The sequence below is a fragment of the Podospora pseudoanserina genome, chromosome 1 (genome assembly GCF_035222485.1).
Source record: "Podospora pseudoanserina strain CBS 124.78 chromosome 1, whole genome shotgun sequence".
Taxonomy (NCBI): Eukaryota; Fungi; Ascomycota; class Sordariomycetes; order Sordariales; family Podosporaceae; genus Podospora; species Podospora pseudoanserina.
The window spans coordinates 773,852-790,926 of NC_085920.1; the positions used below are offsets into that span (position 1 = coordinate 773,852).

Sequence of the window (17,075 nt, forward strand, 5' to 3'; positions counted from 1 at the left end):
CTAAGGGATATATCCCTCTGGTGGTCTTGCGTTCATCCTATGTTGAAGCAACGAATGTCGTTCTGAGGTCTTGGGTCCGGCGGAATGGATACCAAAGCGCCGGCTTGCAACGGCCTGGACCCACTTAAAATTTCAAGTTCTCCCGGCCCTGTCAATTCAACTTTCAGCATTCCGTCCCGCAAGTGACCTTGCAACCCACCAGATCCATCCCCGATATTACCGCGCAATGTAGCCGTCCACCATGCCGGCGCCCAATTCCCAGATGCCGCCCGCGGTGGGCCTGCCGTTCCCGCCATCACCGCAGTCAGCACAATCACCACCACCATATAGCCCCTCAGCCCCGCCATCAACCAGCCCCTCCACCGCGGCGGCCCCCTCCTTCCTCCCCCTCGACCAGCTCTTCACCAACCCCGTCTTCGCAGGCGGTCTCGGCCTCGCCTCCCTAGGCGCAGCCGCCGCCTTTGGCCGCCGCACCCTGATCCAAGGCACTGCCCTCCTCCGCCGCCAGCTCCTCGTCAACATCGAGATCTCCAAGCGCGACCCCTCCTACTCCTGGGTTCTGGCCTGGCTGGCCCAACCAAGAGACAACTCGGGCTTCATCGCCCAGCGCCTCACCCGGCTCCGGTCACTGTCTGTAACAACAACAACCAAATCCCTCTCCAAAGTCGCCGGCGAAGAAGGCAACGGCCGCACCCACGCCGATTTCCGCGTCCAGCCAGGGTTCGGGCACCACATCGTCCGCCACAAGCCAGGGGTGTACATCGCCGTCAACCGCGAGAAAGCCTCCACCGCCACCACCGCGACGGGCGAGCCCCACGAGACGTTGACGCTTACCCTCCTCTGGATGCACCGGCATGTCCTGGCCGAGGTCTTCACCCAGGCTCACGAGCTGGCGCAGTCTTTCCAGCAGGGCAAGACAGTTGTCTACACGGCCCGCAACATGCAGTGGACCGTGCTTGGGAAGCCAAGACTCAAACGCCCTCTCGGGAGCGTCATTCTCGACGAGGGGGTGAAGGAAAGCTTGGTGGCGGATGTGAAGGAGTTTATGGCTGCTCAGGAGTGGTACACGGAGCGGGGTGTCCCCTATCGGCGCGGATATCTGCTTTATGGCCCGCCGGGGACGGGAAAGACGAGTTTTATCCAGGCGCTGGCGGGAGAGCTGGATTACTCGGTTGCCATGATTAATTTGTCCGAGATGGGCATGACGGATGATTTGCTGGCGCAGCTGTTGACGCAGTTGCCCGAGAAGAGTATCTTGTTGTTGGAGGATGTGGATGCTGCGTTGGTGAATAGACGGCAGAGGGATCCGGATGGGTATTCTGGGAGGAGTGTTACTGCTTCTGGGTTGTTGAACGCTCTGGACGGCTTGGCGGCGGGCGAGGATAGGATAGCGTTTTTAACGACGAACCACATTGACAAGCTTGATCCGGCGCTGATCAGACCGGGGAGAGTGGACATGATGGTGAGGATTGGGGAGGCGTCGCGGTATCAGGCCGGTCAAATGTGGGATAGGTACTATGGGGATGTTGACACTGACCACAAGGGCAGGGAAAGGTTCTTGGAGAGATTGGATGGGTTGGGGTTGTTTGGTGGCGACCAGAAAGATCCTGCTGTTCCTAAAAGACACACGTCTACGGCGGCCATTCAGGGATTGTTCCAGTTCCACAAGGGGGACATGGAAGGGGCGATCAAGATGGCTGAGCACTTGATCCCGAGGACATATGAGCCCGAGCCTCCTACTGTGGAGGGGTCGATTAAATCTCCTGCCTGAGAAGCAGGCAAAGGTTTTTGTATATCAATGTACATTATGTAAAACTGTATAGACCGTTGATACCCCAGCTTTTATCCAACATTGCTTGATGCTAGCCCCTCCATATATTTACTTCGGCTTGGCCTGCTCCTTTGATTATAGGAACTTCATCGTAAGGTTAAGTAGCCCCTAAAAGCTCATGCCACTCCTCTATATGTCCTCCCAACTGACTTGTTGTCAAGTCGCTCGAGGCGTAGATATGTGCCAGAATAATAAATATGGCACAGGACCACATACAACTGTGATCGTTTGCATCTCAGGTCCTCCAACTGGCCGAATTGGATTCCACGTCCTGGTTCCAAGTGATTCGTTGCCAATGGGCCGAGTTTGCTGATGTGATATGTCGGCCGGGCCTGCAAAAGCTAGTCGTAATCCAACACTGAGCCGGATATGAGTTTCTGATAACCGTAGTCCCAGTGGTAGGGGTCTCAGTCGTCGGCGGTCTTGTCCTTGGTGGGATCGGCCTCCTTGTTCTTGGGCTCTCCTTCAGAGTCAAAGCCCAAAGCATCAAGCTCGCGAATAAGCTCGTTAATCTTGAGGACCTTCGCCAATTGCTCAGGCAAGAGAGCAGTACCTTCCTCCTGCTTCTCTTGAAGACTCTTCACCTGCCTGAGCTTCTTCTTGAGGTTGCGAGCCTTCTTCGCCTTCTCCACCTCGGAGTCGAGCTCTTCCACTACAGGCTCGGGGGCCTTCTCGGGGGCCTTCTCGGGGGCCTTCGCCGAAGCACCGGCAGCCTCTGCAGCTTGAGCCTTGTTGCGGGCCGCCTCACGTCGCTTAGCGTTCTTATTCGCAGAGGCGGACGCAGCAGGCTTTGGTTCGTCCTTCAGGCCTTCCGAGCCGGGAGGGGGGCCCTTGCCGCGCGTGCGAAAGCTCTCGGCGGCGGGGTTCTTGTAGACTTCGATATCCTCAGGAGGGCGGTAGCCGGGGCGGATCTTGATTGCTTTTCTTGTGCTACCATCGGCACGGACAGACTCAGGGATGTGGCGCTCGCCGCTGGCCTCGTCGGTCACGATACCGGATTTGGTGGGTTGGGATGGCATGGTTGTGGAGGTGGGGTTTGATCTGATGAAGCTGATGGGCGACAATGTGATGGAAGAAACAGAAACGGCCGGATCCAATTCACTCAAAATAAGTCTCGGCGGGAAAAAGGTTGACGAAAGCCCGTCACCTGCTGCACACCGGCGTGGCAGTACCGTTGCATGAGTTGCGAGAAACGGTCGAGTTGTCAGATGTGGATGAAAGACGCCATGTTGCTCTCTGCGCTCTCTGCTCCAGCAATAAATGTTTGGCGGGGTTCAGTCCCGCCAAGCTTTCTGCCCTGTCAAGCCTGGGAAGACAGCTTTGGCCAATCAGAAGGCAGCCGGATAGTTCCGTGCGGTGTTTCCGGCTTCCATTCAGTGGTCAGTCAGTTTTGCTTGCTCAATCGCATCGAAACACCCGGCCTTGACCAGCTTCGCGATCTCGCATCCACCTTCCCGACGTCAACCCCGGAACCCGAGTCTTTCAATTGACCCAGGTAGTCACCTCGAGAACCGACAAAATGGTGAGAGCTGCCCCCGTACCAAGAGAAATGAACAACTCAGTGCTGACCATGTGCGCGATGCTCCCAGTCTGCCATTTACAAGCAAGTCCTGCCCTACCCGTCCGGGAGAGAGAGACACGCCGGAGCCGACGACTACCGATACTAACCCAGCTATAGCGCCATCTTCCGCAACAACGCCACCATGCTTGGTGCCGTCTTTGCCGGTGCCTTTGCGTTCAACATGTATGCCGCCGATTAGACATGAACGCCTACCCGCGCAAAGAACAACCATGCTGAACATGTCAACAGGGGCTACGACACTGTCATGAACAAGGTCTGGGACCACCACAACCGGGGGGTACGTCGACATGCCACACTATTCAGAATGAGGGAAGGGGAAATGCTGACTGAGAGGAACAGCGCCAATGGAAGGACATCCGCCACAAGTACGCCGAGTCTGAGGACGACGAGTAAAGGATGGCAGACGAAGGAAATCACACACACCACCGCATGGACCCAAACGAGGAGCGGTTAGTCGAGGCAGGAAAATGAGGAGGGGCCCCGACCTTGTATATTTCTAGACCGGAGACGGCTGTAGAGGAACCTGGAATAGAACATTGCTTGGCGATTGCAATGGTGCATCATCTCTGAAAGCTGGCTCTGGCAGGTCACGGTGATTAGGGGAGGTAGTGGGATGAACTCGGGAGCTTCAGGGATTAGGTATGACTTAATAGTTGTGCCATGTATGAGATAATGCTCCGTCCAAACATATCTCTAAGTACCTAATCATGCTTCGGTGGAACGGATCTCACTGTGATACCCAGTGGGTGATACAATAATCCACTTTTGGTAATGCTCAAGCTTTTAAAGTTTTAAAAACCTTGGAGCATCACTAGAACACTCTTTTAAGAATCCAGGAGGACAGCCCAACTAAGCCGCTTACACCAACAACCAAATTCCTTTGTGATAGTAGTGCATGCAAACACTGCACCCAAGCGCCGAGACAGCTGAACCGCCTGGACCTTGGAAATTGGTGACGCCCCAGCACGCCACCCCTGACCGACTTTGATCTACCACGTTTGGAACCCCACGATTTCCCCTCCATTCACTTATTGGGAGCAACCCTCTATCAACCACCACCGATAAGACAACAAACCACCGTTAGTTGTTGGCCCCATTTCGAGATTCAGCAACGGCGCAAAACACACCAGTACCCGTCTATACAATCAATCCACCTCTTTTACTCGATGCCCACCACCGTATCCGACCTGAAATAAGAGTTGACGTCACAAACGCAAAAGGCGGCTCACCGATCATGGCCGACATGATGTCGACGCAAGAGCAGCAGCTCTGCCAGGTGCTGCGAAACTTGCCCTACCGCCACCGGTGTCGATACTCTGAGGATGCCGCCCGAGATCTGCTCAAGGACCTTTTCTGGTCCATGGCGGGCGGTCGGGATGACTACATGGAGCTTTTCTTCCCCACCGGTGGCCCAACCCGACCTGACGGGACCCTCAAGATGCGAGACGCCCAGGGCGCCATCGAAGGCGCAGAGTACACCGAGGCTGCGCGCGGCAAGGCTTGCGGACACATTTTCAAACAGGGCGAGGCCTCGTACGCATGCCGGACATGCAGCGCTGACGATACCTGCTGCCTCTGCAGCAAATGCTTCGATGCGACGGACCATACGGGGCACATGGTTAGGATCAACATCTCGCCTGGAAACAGTGGGTGTTGTGACTGTGGAGATGCAGAGGCGTGGAAGAGGCCCGTGTTTTGCACGATACACTCGGTGTGGGAGGGGGAGGATAAGGGGAAGGGGAAAGCAAACACTGGAGCGCCGGAGGACCTCCTTGCCAGCATCCGAATGACAATCGGCCGCGTCTTTGACTACATGTGCGATGTCATCTCGTGCTCCCCTGAGCAGCTCCGGCAAACAAAGACGGTCGAGTCGATCGAGAGAGACGAGGTAAACTCTAGATTATCCTCAGCGTACTGCGGCGGGGACACAACGAGGCCAGAAGAATGGTGTGTACTTCTTTGGAACGACGAAAAGCATACGGTTACAGACGTTCAAGACCAGGTGGCGAGAGCATGCGGGACGACGCTGGCAACCGGCCTCGCAAAGGCCTACGAGACGGACGGCATCGGTAGAAGTCTGTTGATGTACGACCAAAGTATCGAAAAACTCATAGAAGTTGCCGAGGTTTTGGAAAGGATCAGGGTCACTGTCACAATTCGCTCAGCTCGAGACACGTTCCGAGAACAGATGGTCAGCACGATGGTGGATTGGCTAAGAGACATCTCGGGATGCAGCGTCGGCAACGACCACAACATTCTTAGGCAAGTTGTTTGTGAGGAGATGCTCAAACCATGGCGCCGAGGAAGTCGAGCTACACACGCCAATGTTGGACAGGATGGCATGGATGACGAGGAGATGACTGAACGCCAATACTTTGAGGAGGACGAGTTCTATGCCCAGCAAATAAGAATCATGGTGCAAGCTCGAGCTGCCGCCCGTGTGGGAGAGCCCATAGACGATTCTGATGATGATGAAGACGGAATCGATATCGACGAGGAGGAATTCGAGCACGCCCTTGGGAGTGATATGGAAGAGAACGGGGATGACGACGGCGATGTCATGATGATCGATACCAGGACAGAGGGCGGCGATATTCCCATGCAAGACTGGCGTCAAGACAACGCTTTGGAAGATGATGAAGCTACAGTTGCTGGCTATCCGCCACCACCACCACCGCCTCCTCCAGTTCCAGCTCCCAGACGAACTGCTCGGGAAAGGGAGCTCACTCCTTCGGATTCTGATACCGCAGAGCCGCTTATTGCTCCTACGGTGTCTTTCAAGTCTCGTCTCGACATACCCAAGACACCCGGCAACAACAAGACCGGAGAGTCAGCCCCAGCACCCGGTTCATACTGGCTTGCCACTCCCACAGGCTATGTGGAAGAAGAAGGAATCCCGGTTGCCGAGGACCTGTTTGAGAGGGTGCGGCTGGACTGGATGATTCTGTTCGACCTCAGGATGTGGAAGAAGGTTCGGAATGACCTGCGATCCTTGTACATCTCGACCGTGGTCACAATTCCCGAGTTTAAGCGCATCCTGGGTCTCCGGTTCGCCGGACTCTACACCACGCTTGCGCAGTTGTATCTCATCGGCGACCGCGAGCCGGACCATTCCATCATCAACATATCCTTACAAATGCTGACCACCCCATCCATCACGGCCGAGGTCGTGGAGCGTGGCAACTTCTTGACAAACTTGATGGCCATCTTATACACCTTCCTGACGACTCGGCAAGTCGGGCACCCCTGGGATGTGGACTCCAGCGCTGTCTTGGCCTTCGACACTGGTTCCGTCACCAACCGCAGAATGTATCATTTCTTCCTTGATCTCAAGTATCTCTTTGGCTCCCCCAACGTCCAAGAGCGCCTTCGGACAGAGGAGCGGTACATGATGCAGTTCTTGGACCTCGTCAAACTGCACCAAGGCATCTGTCCTAACGTCAGGGCGGTGGGTGAGCACGTCGAGTACGAGACGGACAGCTGGATCAGCGCTTCGCTGGTCACTCGTGAAATCAACAGGCTATGCCGGCAGTTTGCCGAGTCTTTCCGGAATGTCAGTGAGCAGGAGTTTGTCCACGTGGAGAAAGCTATCCGCCTCGCGGCCAAGTCGGTCATTGTCAACTCCATTGGAGCTGAACGCAGCCGGTTCAGCGGATCGGAGATCAAGGATGAAATTCGGTTCAAGACACTCAGCGACTTTGAGTTTGACCCGACACACAACGAGATCGAGGTGGTCAAGTTTGTTGTTGAGGAGCAGCCGATAAGTTTCCACCATGCGCTTCACTACACTCTGTCTTGGTTGATTGAATGTGGCAAAGCTATGCCGGTGGAACAGCTCAGGGCACTCTTGACTTTCACCACGCAGGAGCTTACTATGAAGCCTCGCTCCATGGGCAAGAAGGTATGGCCAAAGCGAGAGTTTACTCCCGAGGACTACCTCATGGCTGCCTTTGACTACCCGTTACGGGTGTGCGCGTGGCTTGCTCAGATGAAGGCGGGCATGTGGGTCAGGAACGGGTTGAGCTTGCGTCACCAAGCTGGAACATACCGCGGTGTTGGTCAGAGAGATGTGTCCCACCACCGCGATATCTTCTTGTTGCAGACGGCCTTGGTGGTTTGTGATCCCAGCCGCGTGCTGGCGTCTATCATCGATCGGTTCGGCATGGAGAAGTGGGTCAAGGGCATCTTTGAACAAAAGACCAAGAGTCAAGACGATGGTCAGCATCTGGATGTCGTGGAGGACATGATCCATCTTCTCATCGTTCTGCTCAGCGACAAGACGTCTCTGGTCCGCAATGATGAAGAGAAGAACCCTCAAATCGCTTCCATGCGCCGGGATCTGACTCACGTTCTGTGCTTCAAGCCGCTCTCATTCTCGGATATTTGCGCAAAGCTTCCTGATAAGTTCCAGGAGCAAGAAGACTTCCACCGGATACTGGATGAGATGGCCACCTTCAAATCTCCCGAGGGGCTGACTGACGTTGGACTCTTTGAACTCAAACCACAGCATGTCGAAGAGGTTGATCCATACATCGCCCACTACAACAAGAACCAACGAGAGGAGGCGGAGATGGCCTGGCGCAAGTGGATTGCCAAGAAGACTGGCAAGCCCATTGAAGATGTTGTCTACGAACCCAAGCCTCGCCCTGTCACGTCGGGTGTGTTTGCCGGACTGGGCAAATTCACCAGCACCGGGATGTTTGCGCAGATTGTCTACTACTCGCTGCTGTATGCTCTCACATACTCGAAATTAACACCAGGAGTTCCTGCCACTCGAGTGGAATCCTTCTTGCAGGTTCTTCTGCACCTCGTCCTGATTGCCATCGCCGAGGACAATGTCACGGATGACGAGCAGGAGCCAGAGCAGCCTTCGTTTATCAGCATTGCCCTGAATCAGCAAGCTCGTCATTTCGTTCCCGAGGCACCACAGTCAAAGACAATTGTGTCTCTCCTGAACATGATGTCGTCCAAGGAGGAATACAAGGGATGCCATCTAAAGATCGAGTTGGTGCTCCGGAGGATGCGCCAAAAGCGCCCACGGGGCTTTGAATTTGCCTGTGACCGTCTCGGTCTGTCGCTGGACCGCATGAACACATCGTCGCCTGCAGCCGCGTCAGCTGACGAGGAGCGGGAGCGCAAGAAGAAGGCGGCGCTGGACCGACAGCGTCGAGTCATGGCGCAATTTCAGGCTCAGCAGAAGAGCTTCATGGAGAACCAGCAGGATATTGACTGGGGAGAGGTGGATGAGCTCGAGGAAGATGAGCATCTTCCGCCAGCTCAGGAGCACCGCAAGTTCTGGAAATACCCAGCAGGAACTTGCATCTTGTGCCAGGAAGAGACGGATGACCGGCGGTTATATGGCACGTTTGCGTATTTCACACAGAGCAACATCCTGAGGCAGACTGATCTCCAGGATCCTGACTTTGTGAGGGAGGCTTTTAACACGCCTGACAACCTTGATCGGTCAGTGGAGGATATTCGTCCGTTTGGTGTTGCCGGTGAGAACAGACACAAGGTTCAAAAGGTGGATCAGCACGGTGAGGTCTTTGAGGCAGAGCGGCAGTGCATTGGGAAGGGGTTCCCACCGAATCTGTCCCGGCCTGGTCCGGTAGCTATTGGTTGTGGCCACATTATGCACTATGGCTGTTTCGAGGCCTACTATAATTCCATCATTCGTCGACATAGTCAGCAGATTGCACGGCACCCACCTGAAGACACCAACAGGTTGGAATTTGTGTGTCCTTTGTGCAAGGCTCTCGGCAATGCGTTTCTTCCTATTATTTGGAAGGGACAGGAAGAGTCGTATCCTGGTCCGTTGGTGCCCGAAAAGTCCTTTTCTGATTTCCTTAACGAGCAACTGCACTCGGCGTACTATTCGCTCGGGGCTGCTCGGCCTCCTGATGGTGTCCAAGACGCGTTTGCAGCGTACACACAGACGTACATGGTCACCAACCTGGCAGAGAAATCGGCGCAGCTGTTGGACGATGCCTGGGTTCATGTGGGTGCTTCGTCGTTGCCGACGGCAAGCCCTTATAGCGAGACGTTCAGTATCGTTTCTGCCCCAGAGACCAGTGGTAGTCGAGGTGTTACCCCTGAGGCCCACAGCAGCATGCGAGAGTTGGTCAACGTCTACCGTCGGCTTAGAGACAGCCTGAAGAAGAACGGTCTTCGTTCGCGCCACCAGGACAATCTTCCCGAGGCCGACAGTGCTGAGCTCTTTTCTAGTGATGTGCTCGCACGCTCGGTAGGGTTCTCGATTTCTGCCGTGGAAATTCAACAGCGTGGAGTTGAGGCCGAGTACGGTCAGACGTTTTTGGAAAGAATCCCGGAGCAGGTCCTCACTCAGCTGCGTATCCTCAGCGAGACGGTCACCTCGTTTATCGCCGTCGGTGGCTTGAAGGAGAATGGAGAAAACCGCATCGACACCGAGTACCGTGCCGACAGTGAACGCCAGCACTGCCAACTCTTCATCAGACAGTACACTGACCAAGAAACGGAGCACACACGCACCCCCTTGGCGGATTATCCCGCGCTCCTCAGACAAGACCTCTTCGTCTTTCTTTGTGAAAGCGTCTTTGGCATAGCCCACGCGCAGCACTTTGAGATCGCCCACCTCGTCCGCTTGTGCTACCTGGCCGAGATTGTCAAGGTGACGTACCAAATGGCGCGCAACATGCCCTTTTACCAGTGGTTCCAGCACATCACGCGCAGCAAGCAGACCATGTCCCCCTCCCTGGCGAGGTTTGTCGAATTTTGCGACCTCATCTTCCACTTTGATGTCGCGGCTGAGGCGCAAGGGGGTTTGTCCAGGGAAGACTTCACCAACGGGGGGTTCTCCCAGGAGGGTTTGGACACCCTGGAGGGCATGTACACGTTTGTCAAGAAGTACGCCTTGACCTTTTTGAGAAAGTGCGTCCTGCTGCTGCACGTCAAGTTTGGAGTTGATTTCAACTCGAGGGTCTCGCCCCAGCCGGAACTGTCGGAGCTGGAGAGACTGACTGAAATGCTCCGCCTGCCTAGCTTTGACGAGATGCTCAGCGCTTTTAATGCTGAAGACGGGCCGGCAAGCGGGTGGCCGGTTCCGGCGACGAAGTACTTGGTTGAGGGGTGGATCAAGCACAGTGTTGTTGCGCCCAACTCGGAGGACGAGGAAGGGCTGTCGTCGGCGGCGCTGGTGAGCCACCCTGGCATTTTTGAGCTGGTGGGCTTGCCAAAGAATTATGACCTTTTGATCGAGGAGTGCACGCGCAGGAAATGTCCAACAAAGGGGAAGGACATTACGGACCCGACGATTTGTCTGTTTTGCGGGGAGATTTTTTGCGGGCAGGCGGTGTGCTGTGCGAAGGATGTCAAGGAGGGTAGGAAGAACAGCAAGGTTGGGGGGGCACAGCAGCATATGTGGAGGTTTGTTTTTCTCTCTTCCAAACATTGTACAATGAGTGAGTGATGCTAACCAAAGGGGGAAATTAGATGCCAAAAGAATATCGGGCTGTTTATCAATATCCGCAAGTGCTGCGTCTTGTACCTGTCTAGGAAGTCGGGCAGCTTCAGCCACGCGCCGTATATCGACCGGTATGGCGAGGTGGACTTTGGGCTGAGGTTTGGGCGCCAGCTGTTTTTGCATCAGAAGAGGTATGATAGCATGCTGAGGGGTTTGTGGTTGGGGCACGGGGTGCCGAGTTATATCGCGAGGAAGCTGGAGGCGGATATCAATAATGGGGGGTGGGAGACGATTTAGCGGGCGTAAAACAGATGATGGGGGCACGTGAGCGGGGTGGGGGAAAGGAAGGGGGAGGTCAGTTTTTGTAACGTACACTCTGGACTTTTGGGGGCATAGGAGTACTACTTATGGGCGGGTGAACTTGTTTTATGGCAGAAACACCAAGAGTTGAGAAATGAACGGTTTTTATTTTGTATCAGTATAATGTCGAGATGCTTAAATCATATACTTTTGTCTATTCCGACCGACTCTCATAACCGGCCCTAGAAGCCCTGAGACGTTAAAATACATATTTCCCACCTCGTCCTTCTAAACCTAATCAAAAGGTATCCTCCTCAACTGCCCCCCACCCATCACCCCCCGTTTCCTCATCTCCTCCGCCGCCGCCAGCGAGCTCGGCACCTTGATTCCGCAGCAATCCCCCCACCCGACCGCCTGCTGATGCACATGCCTCTTGCCCTCTGTATCATCAAAAATCACCAACTTTCCATTCTCAATCTCCTCCTCTGTCAACTCAGGCTGCTCCTCAGCCAGCTTCCCCATCTCCTCCGTCGCCGGGATCAATCCCCCAAACAAAAAGTGCTGCATCACCGGTAACTTGCCCAGCACCTCATTCACAAACATCTTTCTCATCCCGCCCTCAATCTTTGTCCAGGACTTCGCGGCAGAAATGTCATCCAGCATAGGGGAGTGCCACCTCAACCCTTGGACCGTCTTGGTCGAGTTGACAAAGGCTACTTGGTTGTGGTAGAGGTATTCCGGGCCGAATTGTTCGAGGGACAAAGTCTGGTGGATGGATTTGGGGGTGAGGAAACCGTGGTGGAGGAGCTGGGAGGCGCCAAAGAGGAAGGGGAGGAATTGGTAGTCGTCTAGGCCCCAGACGCCATGGGAGCCGGCGGGTTCGAGGTAGTAGGTTAGCTGGACGAGGCGCATGAGCTCGAGGTACTTTGGGAAGACGAGGAGGACCAGGGAGGGAAATGTGGGTTCTGGGAGGAGGGAGAGGAGGCGGAGGCAGAGGAGGAAGAGGAAGAAGTTGAGCTCGTGGCCGGAGCCGTAGTCTATCCTTGTTGCGTTGCCGAAGGAGTGGTGGAGGTAGGTGGAGAGCTCGGGGCTGGCGTCGTTGGCGTGTTGGGGTGGGAGGTTGAGGAGGGAGAGGAAGTGAGGGGTGCGGGATTTGACTTTATCGAGAAAGGTGCGGAAGGTTTTGTTGCCGAAGCGGGAGCCGGTGGTTTCGTCTGGGGGGGTGGAACGGCAGAGCTCTTCGATCTCGGTGAGGATGTCCAGGAGGGCTTGGACGGTGGGTGTGACGGTAGAAGCAGAGACAGATGAAATGGGTTTGTCGGCTACGGATTCGGAGAGGTGGAAGATGAAGGAGACCACCAACGTGTAAGTTGGGGAGGCGAGGAACAGCTTGTGATCTTGGGGAGTGAGGATGCGGCGAGTGGGTGTCTGGAATTTGACAGTTGACAAGTCTGGTAGAGGAGGTAGAGGCGGGGTTTCCGGCACGGGTTGGAGACTGCCGGATTCGGGTTGCCGGCGCCGGCGAGCCTCGTCCAGTTTTGGTTTACGGGCCAGGAGGTTAGGGATGCTAGGCGCCGGATTCGGGCCCGGGCTTGGCTTCCCGGAGGTTGACGTCGACTCCGGCTGGGGTCCGGTTCCAACGGCTGCTCCAGCTGGTGGGGTTGAAGATGACATGACCTTTGATGTTTCTGTTTGAGACTGCTCCCTAGTTGATAAATGTGGTGCCAGAATTATGAATGCCAAAATCCTTTCAGTGATATCTGATGAAAGTGAGTTTCGTAGTTGAACGAGGCAAGGCTCAGATCGACTGATGTGCAGCCGTTGAGGTTGCAAGTCCAATCTTTGACCCCTGCAAGCACTAAAATGCGGGGCAGTTTTTACTGGGGAAGTGCCGCTCAACCCACGAAATCACTGTGCTGCAAATCCAATCAACGACCGTTTCTCATTGGCAGCTTTGGAAAACTTTCACTACAGACAGACGAAGGAAACAAGATCACCGCCTGCTATCATCGTAACCTTGTCCAGTTCTTGACCAGACATAAAATGACAGTATCAACAACATCGACAGCCCCGGCAGCCGCTCTTGGTGTGCTCCCAAGAGCCGACGGGTCTGCAAAATATTCACATGCCGGATACACAGTCACGGCCTCAGTCAACGGACCCATCGAAGCTCAGCGAAGAGATGAGCATCCCTATGAGGCACACGTTGACGTTATCGTACGACCGGCCGCAGGGGTCGGAGGTGAGGACCCCTCCGCACTCCTACTACCCCTCCATCATTTTCTCACCATGAACTTTCCTATATAGGCACAAGAGAACGTCACCTCGAGTCCATCCTCCAATCCTCACTTTCACAGATCATTCTCGTCAAGAACTTCCCTCGCTCTCTCATCCAGATTGTCCTCCAAGTCGAGGACTCGCCAGAAAACGACTATGTGAACACCAAGCTTGTTCAGGCCAGCCTGGTAAGAACGACTTCGTGTTGCTCACGTGCCGATCCTCTCGACATACTGACCTCTGTGGCAGAACTTCTCCATCATGCCAGCCCTGTTTCAAACGGCTGTTCTCGCGCTCTTGTCGGCAGGTGTACCCATCAGGGCAACGGCGACGGCGACGGCTATTGCTATTGTTCCCCAGGATGGTACCAAGAGAAGTGTGGTTGATCCATCACCACGAGATGTCGAGATTGCCCAGTCCGTCCATGTACTGGCTTTTACGTCTCACGATGAGCTGTTGCTTGCTGAGAGTGAAGGAGACTTTACTGTCAAGGAATGGGATGATGTCTACGAAACGGCCAAGGACGTATGTTGTCGCCCAGTACCGACCAAGGAAGGGATGGAAATGGTGCTCGACGACCAACACACCAACGGCCCGGATCTGCGCCACTTCTTGCGGTCTACCATGGAGAACAAGGTGGCATCTGATCTCCATTGGAAGTGAGGCGGCGTTCAGGACATCCAAAGAAGCAACGCGGCCCGCGGTTCAAGATTCAGCGCTGTATAGAGAGAGAATACTTGTGGGATGGTAAATGATGAGCTCCCCAACCGAGCCGCGCGATCACTCGGCATACGAATATCAGCACAGGTCAGCAGCTTCACGACGTAACGACGGGTTCTGTGTGCGGGATCATGAAGTTGGACGCGGAGAGATGGCATAGGAGGTATGGAAGGAATGCATGGCTCACAGGAGACAGCCTGAAGTGTTGCGCGGCTAGGCGACTACAATTCAAATGTCGGCAGTTAGCCACGGCATTTGGTGTTGGAAAACATCACCAAAAAACAATCTACCCCCTTGCTGGGGTTTTGACCATCTTTCGATATCTCTCCCCTTATTCTTTTTTGTGATGGAAGCCTGAGTTGATGTCTCAAACACATTGGTGGATCCACCCGCACGGCCATGTTTGGGATTGCCCGTTAGCGGGCCGGGGCCTTGTTTCAGCACCCCTACCCAGAACCCTGACACCGCCATTCTCACCACCACCTGACGGCGGCTTCTGCTTGGGAGGCTCGGGAGGGTCTTGAGAATGGAACGTCAGAACCGGGCGTATGCTGGCTCCTCGGGCTCTTTATTTGGGGGCTTTCTCACAGTTGCACCGCGCTGGACGCCTGTAGAGTGGCTTTGCAGGTGGACCACTGGATGACATTGAGACCGAGCTAAACGCCTTGTGTCTCTTGTCGTTCGCGATTCATGCTCCGTTCGGACGCTCACGGCGCTCCCCAGCCGTAGGTATCCAACAAGATGACGGCTGGCGGCCCCTGCTTGATGTGCGCTTGGAGAGTGATGGATGCGTCAAGGCTGTGGGCCAGTAGATGCTGTCAAGACGAGCACGGCGAGCATGTCCCGCTCTTATTCGTTGTCAAAGTTTCCAAACATTCCAACAACGCAGGATTCGCACCAGGAGATGGTGGTTTGTCATGCGGCTGCTTGGACGCTTCAGCGGACCGTTGCAGAAGGATCTCCAGCACCGATTGGGCCGAACCAGAGGTTCCCCAGGGTTACCAGTGACGGGAAGCCGTGCCGTCAGGGGTTTGTTTTGCTGCCGCACCACTACTGCGGTAACATTCCCCTGGCTTCTCGCCTCCTGAACAGCCCAGCATCGCAGAGGCATGATGAGACTCTCACGCTGGAGACCTTCTGGCAGCTACGCTCCGTACTGCCGTGCTATCCGTCTGCGAGTCTCAAGTGGGTGCTTACGCTTACAGCGCTTCTGCGTATGTGTCAGCCTATGAGCTCTCCCTCCGTGGTTCCCATTTTGAATGTAAACATGGACCTGGCGTTGAATGAGTTTGTGGCACCTCTTGAGTTGCACTTTTTGGCTTGACAGCGTCTCTTGAAACTGCAGAAGACAACAGCATCACAGCTACCGCCAGCAACAAACGATACGAGTGGTTGGATTGCCCAAAACTTCTCGACCGTGCCTGTGATATGCGCCTTCTCTCGCATTATCAAAGTTCTTTTTGGTGGTGGTGGTGGTGTAAGTGGTGTAAGTGGTACGTACTTTCTCCAACTGAGGCTAACAACGACCTTAGAGTGGCAGAGGTACCTCCTGAAATGTACCAAAACCCCACCAAAACCCCTGTCATGAAGCTTCAGAAGATCTTCAGCTGCACCCCCGATTCCTCGACGAAGCTCTCGATCTTCCCCCTGCCACGCCATCCCATCTCCCATCCTGGGGCCTGTCCAAACAGTCAGGGTCATATTATAAACCATCAACGAGTTGTTTCCTCTCTCTGGTCTTCAGTCCTCATCTTGATGACCCAACCGTCCCGTCCCTCTTCGCCCCTCCTCTAGCTCCGTGAGCATCAACACTGAAGCGCTGAGCTCTGCGAGTTCTCTCCAACCGATCCCTTCCTCCTACCTCTTACCTCGGGCTTCATTCTCTTTTCTTTTTCTTTTTGTAATACACTCGATTCGTTCCCTGGTGGGCTTTATCTCTTGCATTCTATTTCACTAGACTCCAAGCCATCTGGCAACCAATTCCTCGGCCTCTCAACAGTCGTCCAATCGCTGCAAGCGTCACTCTGATATCTCGTGCATTGACTTCGAACTCGGCACACCTACCTGCCCACCTATTCCCGACTTTCACAAGTTAAAGGTAGATCAGTTCAGATCAGACCGGTGACCGTCTGTTGGACTCGATCGAAAAGAAGATATCACCCTTTTGAAGAGACCACAGTTCACGTGGACGGCGAATTTACACTTGGATCACCAGTTGGCAGGCCATATCACCACCAATCGCCTGCATTCAACGGGGACACCAACGCCACAAGCACCTTCGAAACCGCCAACCGCGGGCCTCGTCCTAGTTGACCCCGCCGCACCCGCCACCAGCCCCTCCGTTGAAAAGACTCCCCGCTCGGCACAGCGTCCCGACACCGCAACGCTTCCACGCTTCCAAGCCATTTACAGGTCAGATCCGCTGAGGAGACACGGACACTTACTGCCGAAAGTGGGGGATTTACAAGACCCTGAAGGTGAGACCCCCTCACAATCCGGTTTAGGACCCTGTTGATCCGGTGGTCAACGAAGAGAAGAAGGTGGTGTGGTCCTTGTGATGCCCCAGCACAGACAACAGTGCCGCAATGGATTCCCTGGCTGAGGCCTGTTCCAGATGGAGAGACCACCTCGACCTCGGACGAGGGTCAAAGAAAGAGAAGGGATAACAACAAATGCAACCCATCTGCCCGGACCTGCTGACACACCCTCTCTGCCTCCCACAGGTTACTCGATTGTTGTTGTGCCTTGTGCCTCTTGTCCGTCCGGCTCATTGATTTGATTGCTCGGACTGAAGCCGAACTGGCCACGCCTGATTGTCAAGCAATTGACAACTGCCCAGACAACATCCCACTTTTGACTCCGGTCTCTTGCGTCCTGTGACGTCGAACGACAGTTCCCCCCAGGTTTCTCTCCTGCATAGCTGC

At 54.9% G+C, this 17,075-nt stretch overlaps 7 protein-coding genes across 7 annotated transcripts; 5 read left to right on the plus strand and 2 right to left on the minus strand.

Moving 5' to 3' along the window:
• Nucleotides 1–241: 241 nt before the first annotated feature.
• BCS1 (Complex III assembly protein translocase and chaperone) lies at nt 242–1,771 on the plus strand (the record flags this gene model as incomplete). Its single annotated transcript, XM_062941444.1, has 1 exon — nt 242–1,771. One exon carries the CDS (start codon nt 242–244, stop codon nt 1,769–1,771), a length of 1,530 nt encoding a protein of 509 aa, XP_062804292.1.
• A 467-nt stretch (nt 1,772–2,238) lies between these two features.
• On the minus strand, nt 2,239–2,850 carry QC764_102180 (uncharacterized protein; the record flags this gene model as incomplete). Its single annotated transcript, XM_062941445.1, has 1 exon — nt 2,239–2,850. The coding sequence occupies one exon, from the start codon at nt 2,848–2,850 to the stop codon at nt 2,239–2,241; it is 612 nt and encodes a 203-aa protein (XP_062804293.1).
• Nucleotides 2,851–3,350: 500 nt separating this feature from the next.
• On the plus strand, nt 3,351–3,806 carry QCR9 (Cytochrome b-c1 complex subunit 9, mitochondrial; the record flags this gene model as incomplete). The annotated part of the gene is made up of 4 exons (XM_062941446.1): nt 3,351–3,403; nt 3,510–3,575; nt 3,642–3,690; nt 3,753–3,806. 4 exons carry the CDS (start codon nt 3,351–3,353, stop codon nt 3,804–3,806), a joined length of 222 nt encoding a protein of 73 aa, XP_062804294.1.
• An 841-nt stretch (nt 3,807–4,647) lies between these two features.
• On the plus strand, nt 4,648–11,407 carry UBR1 (E3 ubiquitin-protein ligase ubr1; the record flags this gene model as incomplete). Its single annotated transcript, XM_062941447.1, has 2 exons — nt 4,648–10,817; nt 10,884–11,407. The coding sequence occupies 2 exons, from the start codon at nt 4,648–4,650 to the stop codon at nt 11,149–11,151; spliced, it is 6,438 nt and encodes a 2,145-aa protein (XP_062804295.1). The 3' UTR covers nt 11,152–11,407.
• A 41-nt stretch (nt 11,408–11,448) lies between these two features.
• Nucleotides 11,449–12,828, minus strand: RRD2 (Serine/threonine-protein phosphatase 2A activator 2; the record flags this gene model as incomplete). The annotated part of the gene is made up of 1 exon (XM_062941448.1): nt 11,449–12,828. The coding sequence occupies one exon, from the start codon at nt 12,826–12,828 to the stop codon at nt 11,449–11,451; it is 1,380 nt and encodes a 459-aa protein (XP_062804296.1).
• Nucleotides 12,829–13,050: 222 nt separating this feature from the next.
• Nucleotides 13,051–14,094, plus strand: RRP46 (exosome non-catalytic core subunit rrp46; the record flags this gene model as incomplete). The annotated part of the gene is made up of 3 exons (XM_062941449.1): nt 13,051–13,396; nt 13,462–13,619; nt 13,681–14,094. The coding sequence occupies exons 1-3, from the start codon at nt 13,198–13,200 to the stop codon at nt 14,092–14,094; spliced, it is 771 nt and encodes a 256-aa protein (XP_062804297.1). The 5' UTR covers nt 13,051–13,197.
• An 895-nt stretch (nt 14,095–14,989) lies between these two features.
• Nucleotides 14,990–16,930, plus strand: QC764_0002790 (uncharacterized protein; the record flags this gene model as incomplete). Its single annotated transcript, XM_062939726.1, has 5 exons — nt 14,990–15,365; nt 15,507–15,628; nt 16,151–16,249; nt 16,331–16,628; nt 16,875–16,930. 5 exons carry the CDS (start codon nt 14,990–14,992, stop codon nt 16,928–16,930), a joined length of 951 nt encoding a protein of 316 aa, XP_062804298.1.
• Between the last annotated feature and the right edge of the window lie 145 nt (nt 16,931–17,075).